The following is a 24,911-nucleotide window of genomic DNA, read 5'->3' on the forward strand; positions in this document are numbered from 1 at the left end:
TAAAAAATATTCTGGAATTGGACAGTGGTAAATGTTGGATAATTGTGTAAACAGTTTTTTTAAAGGTCACTGAATCATATACTTTACTTTAAAAAATTTTTTTTAGTTGTAGTTGGACACAATACCTTTATTTATTTATTTTTATGTAGTGCTCCGGATCAAACCTAGCGCCTCATAGGTGCGAGGCGAGTACTCTACTGCTGAGCCACAACTCCAGCCCTGAATCATATACTTTAAATAGCGAATATTACAATATGTGAATTGCATTTCAATTATCAAAAATATACTTCAAAAATGCATTTTTGAAAAGTTAAACTTTTGATAGTTTATTAGGAATAAACAAAATAAATAAAGAACAAGGCAGCTTCTAACTTGTTCCTAGGATATTCTCTGTTAGAACTTGGAGCCAAAACACTCTGACCCTACATGAAGGGGCTATGTATCAACAGCCCTAAAAAGGTGACAGTGGACATAGAAGCAACTGTCAGATATATGGGTGAATATACTTCCAGGTGATTCTAGCTTCTAGCCAGAGTCAATTCCCTACTATAGATGAGACCACAAATATAGTGGAGAAGAAATTACTGCTGTCTCCATTTGCATTCCTGACTCAGAAAAATCCATGATCACATAAATTGCATTTTTCACCACACAGTACCGGGGTAGTGTGTTACATAGCGATAGCAACTGGAACATCTTCAATAGCTACCATATCACACCACATCCTTTCCCTTATCTTGCCTTTTTTCTTTTATGGAACTTATTTATTTTTATTCTGTCTCCTTCCATTAGTAGTAAGAGAGTATGATCCTCCTCTGTCTTGCTCCTATAATCATATTACCCAGAAAATACCTAATAAATATTTGAATAAAGTAACATATTATTGTGGAAACCTTAGCACAAGGAGGGCACCCATTTGGAACTCCTATTGACATGAACTCCAATGTAGGTAGTAATTTTCCAAATAATTTCTAGTAGTTAAGTATGACAAAATACTAGAAATCCAATAATCACTATAATCTTTGTTGTTTTATTTATTTTTATTTTTTTAGTTGTAGATAGACACAATATCTTTATTTTATTTATTTATTTTCATGTGGTGCTGAGGATTGAACCCAGTGCTTCATGAGTGCAAGGCAAGCGTTCTACCACTGAGCCACAACCCTAGCTCATAATCTTTGTTTTTAACTAAAACCTAAGATGGATTATGAAACTGTGAACATTCTTGCTGAAGTCCTTCAATTTTAATATTTTGGTAAATGAATCAAAATGGGTATAACCAAGTAATAAAATGCATAGCCTAGAAATAAAATTGATTTAATCTAATTTAGTTAGGGAATTTGTACTGATAAACTTAACTTTTATATAATCCTCGCCCTAAAATATCTCATTTTAAAAAAGTCAAAACAAAATACATTTTATTCAGCTTGACATCCAGGTAAAAGAAGTACTGCCATTATTAAGAATTAAAAAATGCTACATGGTTTACTTTATGAAACTTTCTATCAATGCTATTTTCCCTATGAATGGAACTGAAGCCTACCTCTGGTGCCAGATATTCTGGAGTACCACAGAATGTCTTCATTGTGGCTGCATCTGTGATCCCTTCTTTGCAAAGTCCGAAATCTGTAATTTTTATGTGTCCATCTTTGTCCAACATCAAATTCTCCAACTGTATATTAAAAAATAAACATAAATGGTTTTATAGACTTCAACAATAGGAAAATACAATCTTGAAAAATTATTGAATGCTGAATAGAGTATTTTGGAAAGAGAAAATAGAGGCAGTTAACAAAACTTTCAGTACTTACATTGTTGCTTCATGTGTAAAAAGAAACATTTTTTCAAACATTCATGATGACAAAAGTATTGATTTTTAAACCAAAGGAAAGAGTGGTACAGCTTTAAAGCCTAATCAACTTTTCAAGCAAATATTAATCCTCTTTTTAAAATTTCAAATAAAAGGTGATATAAACAATCCCAAAGAGATGAGTATCTTCTAGATACAGACAGATGGATTTCAACAATTTCTCTTGGGAATCTATCGCTATTACAAAATATTCACATACAGAAATGTTTTTTGGTGATGGTTGTAAACCAAACTTAAATCTCATTTTGTAAATTAAGGTGATATCCTTTTTTGCATTTTTTTTGTAATAAAGAAATACCAATTCTTTTAAACATAAAAAAGAATATTGAAGTCAAACATTCAACAATTAAAAAAAAAATATGTAGCACTAATGTAAAGTCTGAATCTCTTTGAACCTATTAACTCAAAAACACCAAAGGGAGTCTTAGATTTAACCAAGTAGCAAGACTATCTGCCTCAAGTGAAAATGATAAAATGCAAGGGGGCAGGAATGCAAAGCCAATACAACTAAAAACAAGCTTTAACCCAGACTATGATTATCATCACTATTATGGTTTAGATTTGAGTTATCCCCAAAAGCACATATGTGAGACAATGCAAGAAAGTTCAGAGGTGAAATGATTGGGTCATGAGAGCCTTTACCTAATCAGTGCATTAATCAGCTGATAGGAATTAACTGATAGGAATCAACTATAGGCAGGTAGGGTGTGGCTGAATAAACACTAAATATACTGTTGAACATTTCTTAAAAATAATTTTTAGGCAAATTCAAATATTTTACATCTTTTTTATTCTTCTCTACCAATTAGAACCTAGAAATCATGCCTAACTTGCTAAATCTACTCAAAAAGTATCAAGAGTTCCTCTACTTTTATTTTCTTCTGTTAAATCTTTTTTCTCTTCCTCCTGTCTCTGATTTCTCTCCTTTTACCATCTCTTTCAAACAACACCCCTTCATCTTACCTCCCCTAACTTTCCATAAGATAGATGTATATACTGAAGCTTCTTTTGCTTTGTGGAATACAAATCTGACTTATTCTTAAAAATATGCTGATTGTTTAAATATATGAATGTTATACAATTTTAAAATGCTGGAAAGGAGCTTTAAAAACATGACTTCCTTTATTAACATAATACATAAAATTCTTATAAAAAAACTTCAAATAATACATGATAATATTAGACAAGATGTGAATGAATTTTCTAACCCATTCCATTCACACCCACATCTTCATATGCTTTATATGCATGAAAACATTCACAGAAACATGATAGCATGCATTATTTCTCTACATTCTGACAAAGCTATTTTGAATCATTGCAACAGAACAATCATTGTATATAAACATTGTTTTTCTTTAAGAGATTATAATTATTCACAGTAGCTCAGTTCATCTTGAAAAAATCATACATGCATAGAACATGACCCATTCCATTTCAGTGCAGGTTCCTCCCCCGTCTACCCACTCCACTAATCCTCCCCTTGCTCATTCATTTATTCATCCTAGATTGGTGCTTTCCACGAACACTGATAGGTTAAATTCCTTTTGGTATATAACCTATGCACATATGTGATTTTGTTAAATTTACTCCATCTTTCTTCTCTTTTTCCCATTCCTCTTCTGTCCTCTCTATCTCCTTCTTCTACTCCACTGATTTTCTCTATATATCCATGGTTATGACCTCCCGCCTTCTTTTCCTTGTTTTACTCTAGCTTCCACATAAAAGAGAAAACATTCAACCTCTAAATTTCTCAGTATGACATTATTCACTTAGTATGGTATTCTCCATTTCCATCCATTTATTGGCAAATGCCATAATTTCATTCTTCTTATGGCTGAGTAAAACTCCACTGGGTATATATGCCACATTTTCTTAATTCATTCATCTTTTGATGGACATCTGGGTTGATTCTGTAATTTGACTATTGTAAATTATGCTGCTATAAACATTGAGGTGGCTGTATCACTACAGAATGATGCTTTAAATTATTTTGAATAAATACCAAGGAGTGAGATACCTGGATCATATAGTGGTTCCATTCCTAGTTTTTTGAGGGGTTTCCATAATGCTTTCCATAGTATTTATACTTATTTTCAATTCCACCAGCAATGTGTAAATTTATCTTTTCCCTCAAATCCTCACCAGCATTTATTATTATTTGTATTCTTTTTTTAATTGATTATTTAAAGCATTACATAGCTCATGATATATCATCTTTCATACATTTGACTCAAATTGTGTTTTGAACTCCCATTTTCACCCCAAATACAGATTGCAGAATCACATCTGTTACATATTCACATTTTTACATAATGCCACATTAGTGACTGTTGTATTCTGCTACCTTTCCTATTCTGACTGGAGTGAGATGAAATCTTAGTGTTAGATTTGTATTTTCCTGATTGCTAGAGATTTAGCGTTTTATAATGTGTTTGTTAGCCATTTGTGGTTGTCTTTTAACAAATGTCTATTTAATGCTTTTGTCCATTTATTGATTGGTTTGATTTTTGGTGTTAAGATTTTGAATTCTTTATGTATTTTGAATATAAATCCCCTATCAGAGGAGCCTTTGGCACAGATTTTCTCCCATTCTGTAGGTTCTTTATGCTTTTAATAATTTCCTTTGGTGTGTAAATGCTCTTTAATTTGATCACATCCCATTTGTTGATAACTTGGTTTTATTTCTTGAGCTTTAAGGAATGCAGTACCTGCACCAATATGCTGGAATGTAGACCCTATGTTTTCTTCTAGCAGCATCAAAATTTCTGGTCTAATTCTCAAGTTTTGGATCCATTTTGATTTGACTTTCATGTAGGATAAGATATAGGGATCTAGCTTCATTCTTCTACATATGGATATCTAGTTGTCCCAGTACCATTTAAGGCTATCTTTTCTCCAACACCTATCTTTGGCATCTTTGTCAAGTATCAGATGACTATGTGGACTTATCTCTTTCTCTTCTATTCCTTTGGTCTTCATGTCTATTTGATGCCAAAACTATGCTGTTTTTGTTATCGTTTCTCTATAGTTTAATTTGAGTTCAGGCATTGTGATGCTGCCTCTATCACTTTTCTTGCTCTGACTTGGTTAAACTATTCAGGGTCACTCATTCTTCCAAATGAATTTTAGATCTATTTTTTCTTGTTCTGTGAAGAATGTTATTGGTATTTTGATGGGAACTGCATTGAATTTGTATATTAATTTAGGTAATATGGACAATATTAACTCTTCCTATCCAAGAGTAGGGGAGGTCTTTCCATCTTCTAATGCCTTCTTTAATTTCTTTCTTCAGTGTTCTATAATTATCATTGGTGAAAGATCAAAAGACCTTTCATCTACTTAGATTAATTTTCAATTAATTTTTTGAGGTTATTGTGAATGGGCTGGTTTTCCTGATTTCTTTCTCTGCAAAATTACTACTGAATATAGGAAAGCTATGCATTTATGAATGCTGGTCTTATATCCTGCTATTTTGTTGAATTCGTTTATCAGCTCTAGAAGTCTTCTAGCAGAGTTTTCTGGGTCTTCTTGATATAGGATGTCATCAGCAACAAGTATAGTTGATGTCTTCTTTTCCTACTTGTATCCATTTAATTCCTTCTCTTGCCTGATTGCTCTGGCTAAAGTTGTTCCTGTTTTTAGAGGAAATACTTTCAATTTTTCTCCATTTAGTATGATGTTTGCTTTGGATTTATCATATACAGTCTTTATAATGTTGAGGTAAGTTCCTTCTAATCTTAGTTTCTCCAGTGCTGGATTTTATCACAGGTCTTTTCTGCTTCTATTAAGATTAACATAGGATTCTTGTCCTTAATTCTAATTATGTGGTGAATTACATTTGTTTATGTTGACCAACCTTGCATTCCTAGGATGAAACCAACTTGATTATGGTGAATTATCTTGAGGTGTTTTTTTAATGCTGTTTACTACTACTTTATTAAGAATTTTTGCATCTATGGTCATCAGGGATATTGATCTGTAGTTTTCTTTCTTTGATGTGTCTTTATTTGATCTTGGTATCAGGGTTAAACAGGCTTCATAGAATGTTTTAGGTAGTGTTCCCTCCCTTTCAATTCCATGAAATAATTTGAGAAAGACTGGTGTTTTTTCTCCTTTAAAAGTCTGATAGAACTCAGCAGAGAATTCATCTGGTCCTGGGCTTTTCTTTGTTGGAAGGCTTTTAATTCTATTTCAATTTCATTAGTTGATTGTGATCTATTTAGGTTTTCTCTATCTTCCTGGTTCAATATGGGCAGGTTATACATCTTCAGAAATTTATTAATGTCTTCTAGACTTTTCAGTTTATTGGAATATACATTTTCAAAATAGTTTCTAAAGATTCTCTGCATTTCAGAAATAAACACCATTTTAAAATATTAAGCAATATTAAAAAAGACTTGCACCTAATTTTCTATCTTGATATATATCAACTCTGAATCTCACACCAAGGGTTAAAGGATCAGAAATAAAATGTGATGTAAGGATAGAGTTGTGTAAAGAATAGGATGATGGTTATCGACTACCCCTATCAGCCAAGAACTGAGAGGTTTCTTAGAACACTAAACTTGAAAGTGTAGTCCTGGACAAACCAAGACACTTGGTCACCCTGCTTGCTTTGTAAATCAGATTTTTTTAAATTAGATGATGTAATAAGACCTAAGGTAAGCCAAAGGATGATTGTGAGATGGAATGAGGGTTATGGCAATGGGGCAAAGTCTTATAGTACATGAGAGGCCATAGGAACAAAATGGATAAGAATACTGGTTCAAGTTCAAGAGTTTTATATTAAAATCAAGCTTTACTCTTTCTTCCTATGTGATCTTGGACATGTTAATTTCTATGTGTCTCAACTTCATCTATAAAACAGAGGCAAACAATAAAAGTAATCCAATGTAAGATTCTGAGAATTCAAAGAGACTTTGACAGGAAAACTTAAATTATAAGCATTCAATAAACAATAAGTGTTTAAACATGGAGAATTCAATGGTTATTCAATGGTCATGATAAGTTATCAAAGTGTGTGCACTTCTAAACAACAAACTGTATTTTAAAAGACCAAAGTTCAGGAATACAACTCCATAAAATACTTTTGTCAGCTCAATGACTTCATTAAAAATACTTTTCAACATGCAATTTCTTTTGAATAAAATAATACACATAACTATCCCATAATTTAAGTCATTGGTCTACTTTCTTCCGTATATCACTATACTGAAATGTCATTTTGCTGAATGAAAAAACAACTTGTTATTAAAAGTACAAACCAATACAGATGCATCACCTTAAAAAACATCTCCAAAAAAAAAAAAAAAAAACCACCAGATGCAATCTTGTATAAAAATAAGCCAGGAAAGCAACTAAATGTCCACTCTTGTTACAAAGTAAATGATTATTTCATGGCAAGATGCATTAACAAAGTTTCAGGAAAATACAGGTACAAGTGTGTGAGTTATCAATCTGCAGAATGCACAGAATCACCTAAAAATCTTTTCAAAGAATATCAATGACTGAAATATTACCTAAACATCTGCAAATTACTTCCTCTGCATTTAACATTAACATAATTTGAGTGTTAGACATTTTTAGGACCCCCCTACTATTTATAAATGGTTCTTTCTTCTAAATTTCATGGCTTTCCTTCTTCCCTTCAATAGCCATAAAATGCAAAATGCACTGTTGAAGCACTCTTTATTTCTAAAACTTTAAATGCATATGTTTAAGTTATATAGTTAGTACTGGTTTTGAAGACTGAATAGAATAGTAGGCTATGATTAATGGGTGCATCCAATGATAAAAGCAGGGATGAAGTAAAATAGAAGGTTATGAGGAAAAGACTGTATATTAAAAATGTGAATAAAACTTACTATCTGTATTTGTTATCTAAAAGTTCACTTTGGGGGCTGGGGATACAGCTAAATGGTAGAGCCCTTGCCTTATGTGCACAATGTTGGGTTTGATTCCCAGCATTGGACAAACAAAACAAACCCCAAATCAAAAAACTAAAAATACAAAACAAGTTCATGCTTCTGAGGAGAGACAAGACAATACCCATTGAATTTCAACAAAAAAGGGACATCTTTAGCTTAATTAAAATGGGCAGGCATAAAGTTTTAAAAGTTTTTTGTTTTTACTGATGCATTATATTTGTACATAATAGGTGGATTCATTTGGATACAATCATACATGCATGGAACTTAATTTACTCCATTTCAGTCCCTGGTGGCCTTTCTTTCCCTCCTTTCCTTCCTTTCTCTATTCCCCTTCTCCTACTCTACTGGTCCACATTCCACTCATTATATATTTTAATATGTGCTCTATAGTATACATAAAGATAGAATTCAATGTGGTATATTTTTACTTGCACACAGTATTATTTTGTCAAATTTATTGTGGGCAGGAATTATTTGACAGAGGTCTTGATTTAGTATGTATATGAAGAAATGACAGACTTTTGAGATCTTTTTTAACCTTTTTTCTTTGTAAACAAAAAAATTTACAACAAAGTAATAAATTTCTTCCTGCTTTTCTTGGTTCCTAGAATCAAATTAAATTCTAAAAATCTTAGCTATCTTTAATCAGTGCTTTTCAATCTTTTACATTTCACAGTACAATAAAAAATAAAATTTGTGGGGCACACTCAGATTAGCTGACAGGCTGTCGGACACTGGAACTGATGGCCTAGAGGTGTCTCTGCCAAGGTTCCTAGCTGAGGAAACCTTGGACACACCTATAATGTGGCACACAGACTGGGAAGCTGTGTTCTTGCACAGGCCAGGCTATTAGAAAGTTTAAAATATGCATGGTATCATTTTATTTAAATGACTGTCACTGTGAATAAACAAAAGAACAAAAATAGTTCCTACAGGTACCACGTGTTGCAGAATTACCAGTAAACAATTCTCCTCACTTAAATTTATATCAGACTTTAGCAGAGATATATCAAACAGTTTTAGGCACCAAGACAGCCTCAGGCCCATGAAGGTAGTAAGGAATTCCTATTTTGCACATTGCATCCAAGTGCCAAAATGTCACAAGTTGATCTGTACGAACTAAATGACCATGGAATTGAGTATGCTGAAATAATGAAAGAACATTTCTTCACTTTTGACTCTCCTAATCTAGAAAAAGATTAATAATGTATAATAGTGGAGATGGTCTCCTGACTCCATAAAAGGAATGCTAAGTTATTTAAGAAATTACTACAAATAAGCGATATACCATAATAGCACAATTTGACTTCAAAGGTAAAAACTGTTCTCAACAGCAGGGGATTAAAATTTTTAGAAAAAAAGGTTGGGGATATAGCTCAGTTGGTAGAGTGCTTGCTTCACATGCACAAGGCCCTGGGTTTAATCCCCAGCACCACAAAAAATTCTAGAAAAGAAGAAATACAGTGTACAGTGTGACATGTCTGTTTAGAAGTGGGAATTGAGAAATGTGACTTAAGACTTTGCATATAAAGAAGTACGGTTTTTCTGACTGTGTGTTATTTGAGATAAAGATTAGGAGGGCCATGGTAAAAGATTCTGAAACCAACCCTTGTGTTGTCAATAAGTCTTAGAAATGATCTCAATCTTCTTTGGTGGTTTCTCATATTAATGACATAAATAGTTAAATATTCTTTGATTAGGCAGAAAATAAGATTAGATGTTCCACACATAAAACATACGAGTCATTCATGAATTATCCACCACCACCCTTATAAACTGTTGGAGAAATTAATTCTTAATGAATTCCAAGATCATTTCCCTGTTTAGTCTCATCTGTACTTGGATAGCAGTGATTACTACAAATAAAGTTTGTACTTGCAAAATAAATATAGGAAGAAAAGAAGATTTAATATATAATTTGGACTACTGAAGAGATATTGGAAGAGATTTCTTCAAAATTTTATGCTATAATGAAATAGCATCAGTTTTTGCCAACTAATCATCAGGAACTACATTTATTAATAAGCTCTTTGATAAAACACAATTTCATATCATGACATGTATTAATAAATTAAGCAAACTTACCTTCTAAAGAATGGCAAAGGTTTCAATAATATACCTGTTGCTATCAACACCAGGTTATTAGGAAATAGAAACCAATAAAATATCTTAAGCTAACCTGCAACATGAAATAAAATTTTGCTTCCAATGCTAAACTGGGAAGTAGCAAACAGGCATTGATTAGAAAAGTTATTAGATAACTTAACAATCACAGGTATTTTTTTTTTAAAGTGAGGTGGGAGTAAGGCTATAACTGTGATTTCTTAAACACATACTTCGTTTTATACAATATAGAATTCCATAAAAAAATCTCACCTAACTTCCATTTCTATAAATCAAATCATATCTTAAATAAATTAGACTTTGCTCAACAAAGCAATTCAGTCCCACATTACATGATCTACTTTTTAAAAAAGATAGTAAGGGCTAGGGTTGTAGCTCAGTGGTAGAGGGGTAGAGTTTGCACTGAGTTCGATCCTTAACACCACATAAAAATAAATAAATAAAACAAGGTATTGTGTCTATCTACAACTAAAAATATTTTTTAAAAAGATAGTAACATTTAGAATTTTTTCAAAATATGTCATGGTACAAATTTTCTTAATATAGCCAACCTTACTTATAACAGTATTTTGAATTATTATTACCTTATAAAATCTACACTGGGGATCAGTCAACTATAATGTGGACCAAATCTAACCACTACCACTTTCAGCAAATAAAGTCTTATTGGAACACAGCTCAACATACTCATTTTCATAATGTCTGGTGCTGCTTTTATACTACAATGGCAAAGTTGGATAGCTGAACAAAGATTTTTTTTTTTTTTTTAGAGAGAGAGTGATAGAGGGAGAGAGAGAGAGAGAATTTTTTTAATATTTATTTTTTAGTTCTCGGCGGACACAACATCTTTGTTGGTATGTGGTGCTGAGGATCGAACCCGGGCCGCATGCATGCCAGGCGAGCGCGCTACCGCTTGAGCCACATCCCCAGCCCTGAACAAAGATTTTATGAGCAGAAAGGAGAAAAAATTTACTGTCTGGCCTTTATAGAATGTTTACCCATCTTGAGCTATTCTTAGGGTCTTATCATAAAAGAACATTGAAAAAACAAAGCTCTATTACCAACAAAACAACACCACTGAGCTTTTATAAATAAAAATACTAAGCAAATTAATAAAAGGTTAGTTTAAAACATTTAGGTACTTAAACTCACCAAAAAGTTAACACTAAAACCATAATGAATGTTTTCTTTTTAATATTCTTATTATAAAAGTTTCTTCATCAATAAATAATGAAACATTACAATGTTACTTCTAAAGTTATTTGAATTTGACTCAGGTTTTTAACACTTCTCTAATTATAACATTAAGAGGAAAATTATTAATAGATCATAGTTGATTAGAGTAGTCACACAGAAATTTTTCTGCACACCAAAAACTCAGACATAAAGCAATATCATACACATTTGTGACTAAAATTTCCTGTCAAATGTAGTAAACTACATTTCTAAATATTGCTTTTTTTCAAACTAAATCTGTTTTTCTAAAATGATGTAACTTTGTAATTACTTTTTTGTCCCTACAGTCTTCGCAAAAACAAATTTTGATTACTTTTTTTTTTTAATTTTTACCTTGAGATCACGGTACACAATCTTTCCAGAATGTAGATAGTCCAAGGCAGAGACAATTTCTGCACCATAGAAACGTGTGCGGTCCTCAGAGAACACCCGCTCTCTCGACAAATGGAAAAACAGCTGCAGGGTAAACAGCAGGGACAGGATTGTAATAATTACTGATTTAGTGGGGGAAATTAACACAAACATAAAACACCTCTCATCACCATATTGTGATGATAGATAGTGTACTCTCAGTGGACATTGAGCACTCTTAGACAGCAGCTGGCTTATCTTTTCCAGGTTTCCAAGGGGGAAACTGCGAGCTGTTAAATCAGCGCTTTAATCAATATACCAGTCTTGTTTAAGGCATTCTGTTTGCCACCCATTTAACCTTCCGTTACCAGAGGAAAAAGTATGTATCACTAGATTGCATTTTCCCATCACTATATTGTTGCTTCACTCTTCTAAGGACTAAGTATTGGGACATTATTGAAATAAATGAACACAAGTATAAAAATGTGGTATTTTTGTTTATTTACATTTGATTTAAAAGAAAGAACTGCTGATTTGCTAAAACTGATTTATATGAACTTGATATGTTATACAACTGGTGATTCATTTTTATCTCTAGAAATAACTTTCAAAGTTTGAATCAATATTTTCTGTGGTGGGAAACTTTACGGTACTAAGTTTTAATATATTTTAATAATAGCCAAAATGGATTGAGAAGCTTTCATTATTCTTATTCTCAATGTACATTCTTTTTGTTTTCAATAGTTTTTAAGTACCATCCAACCTTTTCTCACATGATTACTTTAAACTATAAGCCCATTCATTTCCTAGTCAACCATTTAAAAGACAAACCATTCAATAGTCAACGCATATGCTAGGCAAATACTCTAACACTAGAGCTATACCCCTGAACCTTTAAACTTATTTTAAATTTCTATTTTGAGACAGTTTACTGGGTGCTGTGAATGAGCACTCAGTGCTCTCTGGCTAGGACAGCTCTTCATTTAAGAAACTACAAATCTCATCTTTCAGTTCAAAAATATGTATGAAGAAGGAGAAGGCTTTAGGAACTATGACTATCAATCTTTTGCTGTATTAAGAAACATGCCAAAAAGAATGAAAGATTATTTACAGTGCTGAGTATATTGCCAGGTATTCTGTCAAAATAGTGTCAATACATGTATCCTGTCAACACACGTCTGTGATTAAGGAAAAAATAAAGAAGAAGTCATTGTACTCCAGCCTTCAAGATCAAAAATTATGCCTTCTTATGATCACTGACGCCTAACTCACCTAGGATATTGGTAAGAATTGTAATCAACCAAGATTTGTTCCATAGACAGCAAATCATAAGCTCTAGTAACAAAAAACAGGTTGCCTACAGAGTCCTTCTTCTCTTTTCACACCCAAACCTGACCAGTCTATTATGGTTTTTTGTTTGTTTGTTTTGGGTGGTACAGGGAATTGAACTGAGGTTTCTGCATATTCTAGACAAATACTTCTTTAAACTTTACATTTTAAAAAAATATTTATTTTTTAATTTTAGGTGAACAAAATATCTTTATTTTGTTTCTATGTGGTGCTGAGAATCAAACCCAGTGCCTCACGCATGCCAGGTGAGCACACTACCACTTGAGCCACATCCCCAGCCCCAGAGCCACATCCCCCAGCCCCTACATTTTCATTTTGAGACAGGGTTTAGCTAAGTTGCCCAGGTTGTCCTAGAACCTGAGATCCTTCTGTATCAGCCTCCTGAGTAGCTGGGATTACAGATATGTACTATCAAAGCTGGTTCTATAACACTTTTAAGATAAACTTTGTGCCTGACCCATGGCCCATGGGAGCAAGAGAAAGAGGGAAAAAGAGAGAGAAGAGGAGAAAGAATATATCATCAATTGCCAAAAATGTTTTTTATAAGTCTGGAACAATATTAATTATATTAAAACTAAAGTATCTGGCAGGTAGTCTCAACTTGAATGCTCCTCACTACATTGTCATATTTTATTTATGATGTTTATATTGATTGAGATTGTATCATCATTTTGTATGATACCAAAGTAGAAAATATGATATCAATTAAAACTATGACATACCACTTTCTGATTACAAAAATGTTAAATGTGCCTTAAAAATGATCAAATGATTGCTAAAACGCAAACCAATTTATATAATTACTTAGTTATTTTAAAAAATTCATTTACATATTATTAATGCATCACTACTATCCAAACAAGAATAGGGAGTACAAAAAAGCAAAAATCCTCAATAAAATCATTCTGAAAATTTTCCAAGTTTAAATAATTCCTGCCATACATCAGTAACTTAGACAAAGGAAGCCCTATGATCTATAAATAGAGTTATAGGGTTTTTTTAAATGGGATGAAGATACTGATTAGATTTATAAATTTTCTAAAAAGAGTATCAAGCCTACCATTTGTCTACTAAAGAGCTACATATCCTCTTTAAATTAATGTAATATATTCAGGATTCTAGATCTTTATTTGGATCATATATCTTCAATTTGTCTGCCAGCCAATTTCTATAAAAATATCAGCTAAAAACTTATATGTAAGGGGAAAAATTCTATTTATTTCTCAATCCACTGCCATCTAATGTCTACACTTGCTACTTTATGGAATTTGTTCTTGCTAAGATAACCAAAACTCTTAATTGTTAAATCCAATGACCTACTCACAGTTTATACCCCTTCTTACACTTCAGGTGTACAGGATATCACTTATTGTCCTCTCTCATTCTTGAAACATGTTTCTTGGCTTTGGTTAATGCAATTGTCCTAATTTCTCTTCTATTGTCTGGATTATCCTTCTCATTTCTTTATTATTATTATTAGTTGTTCAAAACATTACAAAGCTCTTGACATATCATATTTCATACATTTGATTCAAGTGGATTATGAACTCCCATTTTTATCCTGTATACAGATTGCAGAATCACATGGGTTACACATCCACGTTTTTACATACTGCCATACTAGTGTATGTTGTATTCTGCTGCCCTTCCTATCCTCTACTATCCCCCCTCCCCACCCCTCCCCTCCCATCTTCTCTCTCTACTCCATCTACTGTAATTCATTTCTCTCTTGTTGTTTTTTCCCTTTCCCCTCACTTCCTCTTATATGTAATTTTATATAACAATGAGGGTCTCCTTCTATTTCCATGCAATTTCCCTTCTCTCTCCCTTTCCCTCCCACCTCTCCTCCCTGTTTAATGGTAATCTTCTTCTCATGCTCTTCCTCCCTGCTCTGTTCTTAGTTGCCCTCCTTATATCAAAGAAGACATTTGGCATTTGTTTTTTAGGGATTGGCTAGCTTCACTTAGCATAATCTGCTCTAATGCCATCCATTTGCCTACAAATGCCATGAATTTGTCATTTTTTAGTGCTGAGTAATACTCCATTGTGTATAAATGCCACATTTTTTTATCCATTCATCTATTGAAGGGCATCTAGGTTGGTTCCACAGTCTAGCTATTGTGAATTGTGCTGCTATGAACATAGATGTAGCTGTATCCCTATAATACGCTCTTTTAAGGTCTTTGGGGAATAGTCAAAACAGAGACTCTGCATCTGATAGAAGAAAAAGTTGGCTCTGATCTACATATTGTGGGGTCAGGATCCAAATTCCTTAATAGGACACCCATAGCACAAGAGTTAAAAACAAGAATCAACAAATGGGACTTACTCAAACTAAAAAGTTTTTTCTCAGCAAGAGAAACAATAAGAGAGGTAAATAGGGAGCCTACATCCTGGGAACAAATTTTTACTCCTCACACTTCAGATAGAGCCCTAATATCCAGAGTATACAAAGAACTCAAAAAATTAAACAATAAGGAAACAAATAGCCCAATCAACAAATGGGCCAAGGACCTGAACAGACACTTCTCAGAGGAGGACACACAATCAATCAACAAGTACATGAAAAAATGCTCACCATCTCTAGCAGTCAGAGAAATGCAAATTAAAACCAGCCTAAGATACCATCTCACTCCAGTAAGAATGGTAGCCATTATGAAGTCAAACAACAACAAGTGCTGGCGAGGATGTGGGGGAAAGGGTACACTTGTACATTGCTGGTGGGAATGCAAATTGGTGCGGCCAATTTGGAAAGCAGTATGGAGATTCCTTGGAAAGCTGGGAATGGAACTACCATTTGATCCTTCTCAATTTCCATTATGGCTTTAAAACACCTTTTAAATTCAGTATTCATTTAGTGAGCATCAATTATTTTAAAATCACTGTGCCGGCTAGGGGAAGGGAATAAAAAGGGATACAAAGATGATTAAGACATTTTCTTATGTTTTTAGCTGATTGTGATGACAGTCTTACAAGGGCATACTAATCTCCAAATTTAAGTTGTAGAAATTAAGTATGTACTGATTTTTTTGTATATGACTCATACCTTAATGAAGTTTAAAAAGCACACAAAATCCCTGCCATTAAAGAATCTGACCCAATGAGGAGCTGCATACATAAATACAAACTAGAGGGTTGTGACATATTTTCAGGTATTAACAAAGCTTTGGAGGCAAGGCATTTAGTCTATACTGGGAAATTCTAGGGAGATGTCACAGATAAAAGCAAATGAAATGTAAAGAAAAGACTTTAAAATGCTAATACTCAAGATTTATCTATCTTTGTATTTTTTAATATTTATTTTTTAGTTATGCATGGTAGGAGAGTGCTCTACCTCTGAGCCACAACCCTAGCCCCGATCTTTGTACTTTTAACATAGCCTAGCATGTTATTTATACACAATAGGTAAATAATATTTACAGAAAGAGAAAATTTTAAAGAGAAAAAAAATCCAGCAATATCAGGTATACATGCAGGAGACAATATATATGCAAGGAACAAAATACATGCAGAGAACAAATATAGCTGAAGAATAATATGTATTCAGGGCAATGATATGACTTCAACAACAACAAAAATGAAGACAGACTATTTAAAGTCTTGAGTGCTATGAAATAACCTTAAATTTTATTCTGTAAATTAGGACTATCAAAAGGTTTTGAATTTAAATCATTTTCATTTGAAAGACATCTGTGACAGAAATTGAAGAATAAAAGAACTGGAGACCACAGTCTCAGTTTTATAATTCATAAAATACAATGAATGTTATTGATCACCTATTCAATATTAGCTGTTGTGTAAATCTGTAGATACAAAGAGAGGAAATGGTACCAATCCACAAAGACATCACAATCCGCTGAAAACAGGCGCATATATAAACTATTCTACTAAAAATATGATAATTATTACAAAACAGAACATATTAAAAAATGTGGGAACATCAGGAGTTATATTTGAGCTGGATGAGAGCTTCTGAGGGATATTAGCCAAGGTGACAATAATATAGATTTCAGAAGAATCAATATTCCAGAGGGAACTAGCTTGTATTATTTGGGCTAAGGGACAGATCAAAAATTTAAAAATCAATAAATAAAATAAAATAAAATAAAAAAACTGCGGTCAACAATATTGAGGAAACGAATGGAAACAGAAACAAGTGTAGCAAAAATTTTACTTTGACCTGATGAAATTTAAAGAAGCATTTCATACAAGTTTTGTATCTATGGGTCCAAGGTTACAGAGTAGGTATGGAAGTAATTTTCATACAGGAAATTGGTTGAACCAAAGAAGTATAGCCCAGGAATTCAGTAAAACTTGAAAAAAGGAGTTTAGGGCAGGATTTTAGTGTACTGCTATATATAAGGATAGAAAAAGAAAACAAAATAGGATATTGAGATGGAATACTTTAAAAAGTACAAAGGTAACAAGAGCATAATATCTGAAGAAGGGAAAAGAAGGTTTCAGGAAGAAAAGAGTTATTTACTAGCTTTAGGTATTAGGCCATTAGTTACCCTTCAGAGAAGACATGTCATATTTAAGTGGGTTGAGCAGAGAATGTGCATTAAAGGTAAAAAAAAAAAGGTACATGATTCCTTCAGGGAAAAAAAAAAGCCAAGATATTACTGAAACTGAATTTATGGTGCAATATATTAATGCTCTCAGGAATATTGTGCCTTACTATTGTCCTCCTTCTATCTGAGGGAACATTCTGGAACATTAATGAGGAAGAAAAATCCCAAGCATAACTCTGAGGTTTCAACATTGAAGAGAAAAAAATCACATTTTGAGGAAGATGAAGTGAATGGCTTTTGCAGGACAGAACATCAGTGAGCAGGAAGCTGTATGGAATCTACATAATCAAGTGTGTCACTGAATACTAAGTAATGCAAAGTAGGGTTAAACCCTCTAAGGACAAGCAGAGTAGAACTGGGGAACTATATATCTAAGTTGCACATAGCTAAGAGACATTCAGTTTCTAAGCAATGTGCGGGGCAAGGGAAGACTATCAAACACTCAGGTATCTGGAAAGAGAATAAAAAAGTTAAACATATAATAACAAACAAACCAGACTGGAAAATATCAATCATTTTCAAATAAGAAATTAGACTAATGTCTAACACTCTTTTACGGAAGACATGAAATTGAGAAACTCACATAAAATTCAAATTACCTATTGAATGGAACAGAATAAAAAACTCAGAAAAACCCATGCATGTGTCATGAAAAAGCAATTTATAAAGGATAATATTTGCCAACCATATGCCTTATAATTTATCTAAAATATGTAGTATTTAAAATATTTAAGTAACTCCCACAACTCAATAGCAAGAAAAGAGGATCCTAAATAAACTGACTTAAAAATGAATAGAGGGGTTGGTGTTGTGGCTCAGTGGTAGAGTGTTCGCCTAGCACATGCGAGGCCCTGGGTTGGATCTTCAACACCACATAAAAATAAATAAATAAAATAAAGGTATTGTGTCCAACTACATCTAAAAACATCAATATAACATCAATGAACAAAGAATCTGAATAGACACTTCCATTAAAGAAAAAAAAAGGCGAATAGTTATAATGGAAAGTATTTAAGATCACAAATCAAAAAGAGAATAAATTCAAAACCACAATGAGATATTAATTCACATTGTTTAACAACAGGACAAGAAATAGTAAAGATGTGAAGAAAAGAGAATCCTTGATCACTGTCAGTGAGTATGTACATTGTGTGTGTATGTACATTTTGTTTTGGGTACTGGGGATTCAACTAAGGGGTATTTTGCCACTGAATTACATTCCTAGTCCTTAGAGGATCTCATTTAGTTGCTTACGCTGGCTTGAACTTGTGATCCTCTTGCCTCAGCCTCACAAGTCCCTGGGATTACAAGTACACACCACTGTGCCTGGCTGTCAAGGATACTGTCCCAGTTGTACAGTAATAGTACTGGTAGAGCAAAGGCTATCCAGACCAGTCTAACTAAACTTAAAAGCAAATCTTGAAAAGATCACATTGTGTACACATAACAAGGTAAAACACACATATAACACACACACACACACACACACATTTTCAAATTCCAAAAATTCCAGCATCCAATAATGTACAATTCAAAAGCTGGCATCCAATAAAGAAAACTATCAGGCTTAAAAAGACCTAGGAAAATATATCCTACAACAAGAAGGATGACTAATGAATAGAAGCAGACTCAGAATATAACACAGGAGACAGAAGAATGTCATAATAGAATAGTTATAGAAAACAGACTCTAAAAGTTCAAAAGGTAGAAGAAAACACAATAAGGAAATAAATGGAAATATAAAAGCAAAATGAAATCAAACTTTAAGGCATGAAAAATGCCTGAGATGAAGATATACTAGATAGAATTAATATTAACATACTGAAGAAGAAAATGTTAGAAAATTTAAAGACACTGGGAAGAAATCCAAAATTAAACACAGAGGTGGTGGTAGGAGGAGCTGAAAAAAATTAAGCACTTGTATAAGTGGATTCTCAGGACAGGGCAAGAGAAATAAAACAGGAAAAAAAAAAAAAAGAATATCCAAATTTGCCTCCTGATTTAATTAGAACCATTTGCCAATATACTCACAAAAGTTAATAAACCAATAAGGAATAGATAGAAAACAATACCAAGGCACATCATAATCAAACAGACAAGAGAAAAGTTAAAAATAGTAAGAGTAATAAGACACAAGCAGAAAGGAGAAAAGATACCTGCAGACTTCATGTGAGAAACTATATAAAAGTCATAGAAAGTAAACTGACATTTTTATAGTAATAAAACATGGAATCAGAAAATTAGAAAAAATATATATATAAAATTTTGAAGGAAATGCTTCAGGCTGAAAGAAAATGGTACCCAGTTGGAAAACTGCATGTATACAATGTAAAGAAGAGACTTAAAATGGTAATTGTGAGTAGGAATAGGTTTTTCTTAAGTGTTAAAACTTTTTTTTTTAAAAAGATAATTGACCATTTAAAACAAACAAAAACCCATTATAGCATTTATAACATTCAAAATTTAAAATGAAAGATTGTAACAGCATAAAGGGCAAAGGGGGGAAATGAAACTGTGTTGGTGAAAGGATTTGAGAATATATGTGAAATGGTAACATGTAATTTGAAAATAAAATTGGGGAAAGTTAAATGTGTTTAAAGTCAACAACCAATCCACAATAGAAATTACAGTTTCCAAAACACACACTGGTGAATCCTACCAAGGCTTCAAGGAAAAAAAAAGGAGGTGGGATCTAGCTTACATTGTGTACACATGTTTAGGAGGTGGCTAGAATTCTGGCCTACCATGTGTAAAGTCCTGGATTTGATTCCTAGTACCACAAAAAGGTGGTAATGGGTGGGGTAGTGGTGAGGCCATGAGGCCATGTATTACATTACTACAAAACATAGGAAAGTTTGGTCAGGTTCATTCCATTGTTCTTCCATTTTCCTGTACTTCCTTCTTTCCCTTCAATCCCCTTTTATTTTCATGTAATTCACCTCCCCCACCCCACTTCTGCCCTTTCCCTCAGGTTAGTTTGATCTTGTTTCCACATATTAAAGAGAAATTCAACCTTTGATTTTCTGGCTCTGGTTTATTTCATTTAGCATCATGGTGTCCATTTCAATCCATTTACCAGCATATGCCATAATTTCATTTTTCTTTATGGCTGAGCAATAACTCCACTGTGTATACATACCATGTCGTCTTTATCCATTTATTTATTGATAGGTACCTAGGTTAGTTCCATAGATCAGCTATTGTGAATTGTGCTGCTATAAACATTGATGTGGCTGCATCACTGGGAGAAAGTAGGATTGCTGGGTCATATGGAAATTCCATTCCTACTTTTTTGAGGAATCTCCACACTAATTTTCAGAGTTATTGAAATAATTTGCATTTCTATCAACAATGTATGAATGTACCTTTTTGTCACATCATTTCAACATTTATTGCTCAGTCAGCAGCTTCTCTTCTCCCTCACCTCTCTTCACCACTGTGGGCCAGGATTTTCCACCTGGCTGAGGAGACCCAAAATGGCCAATCAGAAGTTGGCATGGCAACTGACCCCAGCCACCACAGGTTCCCCATGGTTGAAGCAATCTCCCTGTCATCTCACATCAGCCCTGACCACCGGCAACAGACACAGAGGCCCCTAAACTCGGCTCTGCCAATCTACTCTAAGTAGCTGTAATTTAGATGGCCTAGGCCTTCTTACCTCCATTTCCCTTATTAGCATTATTCTTGCCTTTCTGGCCTGTGACTTCCCTGCACCTTACCCTTTCACAGACCAGGGAACCTCCCCCAGGAGCACCCCCCACCATAAACCTTTTTTTTTTGGTGCCTCATTCTTGTTTCATGGTTCGTGATCTCATGCGCTCTTTTTGGCTTTACATTTATTATTGTTTGTATTCTTGTTCATTGCCATTCTGACTGATGTGAAAGAAACTCTCAATGTAGATTCTTTTTATTTAATTTTTATTTATTTATTTATTTATTTTGGTTGTATATGGACTCAATGCCTTTGTTTTGTTTTTATGTGGTGCTAGGATCAAACGTAGTGTCTCACCCTTGGGAGGCAAGTGCTCTACCACTGAGCTACAACTCCAGCGCTCAATGTAGTTTTGATTTGCATTTCCATTATTGCTAGAGATGTTGAACATTTTTACATATATTTATTGGCCATTTGTATTTTCTCTTTTAAGAAGTGACTGTTTAGCTCTTTTCCCACTTTTAATTGAGTTATTTGGTTTTTTGGTGTTAAGTTTTTCTTTTTTTAGTTCTTTACATATTCTAAATATTAATCTACTATCCGAGGAGGAGCAGATGGCAAAGATAATTTCCCATTCTATAGGCTCTCTTTTCATGTTCTTGTTTCCTTTGCTGTATAAAAGCTTTTTAACTTGATGCCATTCTACTCATTGATTCTTGGTTTTATTTCTTGCATTTTAGGAGTCTTGTTAAGGAAGCTGATGCCTGTGTCAATATGTTGGGAGTGTTGAGCCTACATTTTCCTCTAGCAGGATGAACTTTTTCTGTAAAGGTGCCAGGTCATTCAATGGGACAAAGGACAGTCTTTTAAACAAAAGATACTGGAATAACCAAAAACATACATAAGGAGTTAAAAAAAAACCAAAAACCAAAAACCAGGAACCTTAACTCTTAGTTTACAGCATACATAAAAATTAAGTTAAAATGGATCACAGACCCAAATGTAGTAGAAACTACTTGAAACTCAAGAATAAAATATAGAAGAAAATATTTGTGATCTAGGATACATAGCTATGTCTTAAAGAACACAAAAAAGTAAAAACTATGTGAGATTAAAAACTGATAAAAGGATCTTCAAAATTAAAAATTCTCCCTTTTCAAGAGATAAAATGAAAAGGCAAATTAGAGTATAGGAGAAGCTATTTGTAATACAAATATTTGGCAAACTACATATAACTAGAATATAAAGAATATTATAATTAAATATGAAGAATATCCAATTAATAAAAAGGAAAACTACATGAATACATATGTCACAAAAATATATGCAAATGGCTGTATTTGAAAAGATATTTATTATCATTAGTCATTAGAGAAATGCAACTTAAAACCAAAATAATATAATTTTAGATACTCTCTAGATTGTCTATAATTAAAAAGACTTCCCACATTAAGTATTGGTGAGGATACAGAACAATTATAATTCAAAGCATTTACGTGGTGTTGGGGTTGTAGCTCACTTGCCTAGCATGTCTGAGGCACTGAGTTTGATCCTCAGCATCATATTAAAAAAAATAATAATTCAAAACATTGATGATTGGGAATGTCAAATGATAGTTACTTTGGAAAATAGTTTTGTAGGAGTTTCTTAAAATACAGCATATACTAGCTATGCACAACAATCATATTCCTCAGTATTTATTCAAAAGAAAACTGTACATAAATATGCATCTAACTCTTATTCATATTATGCAGTGATTGGAAACAATCCAAGTACACATCCCCAGTGAAAAAAAAACTAACAAATGAAGGCATAGCTACATAATGGATAATGATTTTCAGCAATAAAAACAACTACTAAGAAATGCAACAAGGGCTGGGGATGTGGCTCAAGCGGTAGCGCGCTCGCCTGGCATGCGTGCGGCCCGGGTTCGATCCTCAGCACCACATACCAACAAAGATGTTGTGTCCGCCGAAAACTAAAAAATAAATATTAAAAATTCTCTCTCTCTCTTTCTCCTCTCTCACTCTCTCTTTAAAAAAAAAAGAAATGCAACAAAAGGGATATCTCAAAAAATACATTATGCAAAAGTAAAGGTAAATCAAAACATTAGTATCAGAAAGCAGTTCAATTGTTGCCTATAGCCTTTATTGATACAGATAGAGAACAGGGAAGACTGACCATAGAGAGGGATGGCAAAATTTTTGAGGCAGGAGGAGAGTTCAATATCATTACTGTTGATAGAGGCTACATGCTTATGATTATCAAGACATCTAACTCTATCATGTTAATTGAGTTCTTTTTACTATATGAAAATTATACCTTAGTACAGCTGATTTAAAAAACAGAAACAATCTAAATATTCACCCTACACACACTCTAGCAAAAGGTCTCAGCCCCTGGAACCCCCGGATCCCTGACCCTGGCCCTCCTGGCCCACCCTTCTGCCTGCCACCTCCACCCCTAATTCAGAGGGTCTTCAATTGACTCCAGGAGGCCAGAAAGGTAAGTACCCAAGAGCAACAGAACTGGAAAAAGATAAGCTCTCTCACCCATGGGAGTAAAATGGACAGCTCTTCCTATCCCACCCCACACCTCTCACAAGAAGGGAAGGTAAGAAGTCTTAAACCACAACTAGCAACTCAGTGAGCAACACAATAAAATAAAAGGACTCAGTAGCCCAAGGTGCATACTCCTTGTTCAGTTCAAACCTCAAGAAGAAAGGAAAAGATCAATTTGGCACAGAGAGTGAACACATATGCTCACTGACTATTTTGTCCACCAAATGGAAATGACACCTTAATTTTTCACCTTTTTGTATCTGTGTTTTGTTTTCATGTGTACTGATTGATTCGAGGACATCTATACATTTCTTTCTTCTCATTTTTTGCCTTTTTTTGACGGTTGTTATTTTTTTCATGCTCTGTGTTTTGAGGTTGAGGGTTTTGATTAGCATATTTTGGTTTTGTTTCAATTGTCTTTGCCACTACTCTATTTCCCTTGTCTCCCCTTCTTTTTTCTATTGCTAGCAGCCAAATTCTGTTCTCTTTCATTATTCCCTTCAATTCTTTCTTCTATTTTTCCTCCCCCCTCCTCATTACTAACACATCCTACATTACCACTGCATTTGCCTTAATGACCCTTTAAAATTGCAAAACCTTTTCTATCCTCCTATCTCTTCTTTATTACACTTACTGAACCCTATCCTTAACACTTTTTAACACTAATTGAATTAAATAACATCTTCCCCTACCACCAAAGCTACAGCAATAATTAACATGGCAGAAGTCACAGACAATATCTATTGCTTGATTTTATGTCAGACATAATTTATGATTATTTACTGGTGTTACTGATGGAAACTTCTGATCCTACTATTTCTGCTTATTGTACCAATTAACACTGTCAAAATAGGAACCAAGTACGTAGTCTTCTGCTACATATTGTTTGCATAAATTGTTGCTATTATTGGGCTCCCCGGTAATCTGTGAGGTCCAGTAACACACAGAGAGATTATATGGCTGGCCTCTCTTATTCCCGTCCCCTCCCCAAATATTCCTAGTCTCTAGTGGTTACTTCCATGAGATCAACTTTTTTAGCTTCCACACATTAATGAGAACATGGCAAATTGTACTTCTTTGCTTGAATTATTTCACATAACACATCATCCTCTAGATCCATCCATGTTGTTGCACATAACAGGATCTCATTCTTTCTTATGTCTGAATAATATTCAATTGTGTGCATTTACACTACATTTTATTTTTTGAAGTGATATCTCACTATGTTGCCCGGGTTGGTCTCAAACTTGCAGCCCCAAGCAA

The 24,911-nt window shown here is 33.6% G+C and overlaps 1 protein-coding gene across 8 annotated transcripts in view; it reads right to left on the bottom strand.

The window, feature by feature from the left end:
- The window catches only part of AKT3 (AKT serine/threonine kinase 3), a 276,038-nt gene that overhangs the window by 56,180 nt on the left and 194,947 nt on the right, over window positions 1-24,911 (bottom strand). For all 8 annotated transcript variants that reach the window (XM_081300515.1, XM_081300516.1, XM_081300514.1 and 5 more), the window contains 2 exons: window positions 11,497-11,619; window positions 1,544-1,672 (listed from right to left, as the gene is read on the bottom strand). In XM_081300515.1, the coding sequence (XP_081156641.1) occupies window positions 1,544-1,672; window positions 11,497-11,619 (252 nt within the window). The remainder of the gene's footprint in view (window positions 1-1,543; window positions 1,673-11,496; window positions 11,620-24,911) is intronic.

Source organism: Spermophilus citellus, assembly GCF_964194105.1.
Source record: "Spermophilus citellus genome assembly, chromosome: 6".
NCBI lineage: Eukaryota > Metazoa > Chordata > Mammalia > Rodentia > Sciuridae > Spermophilus > Spermophilus citellus.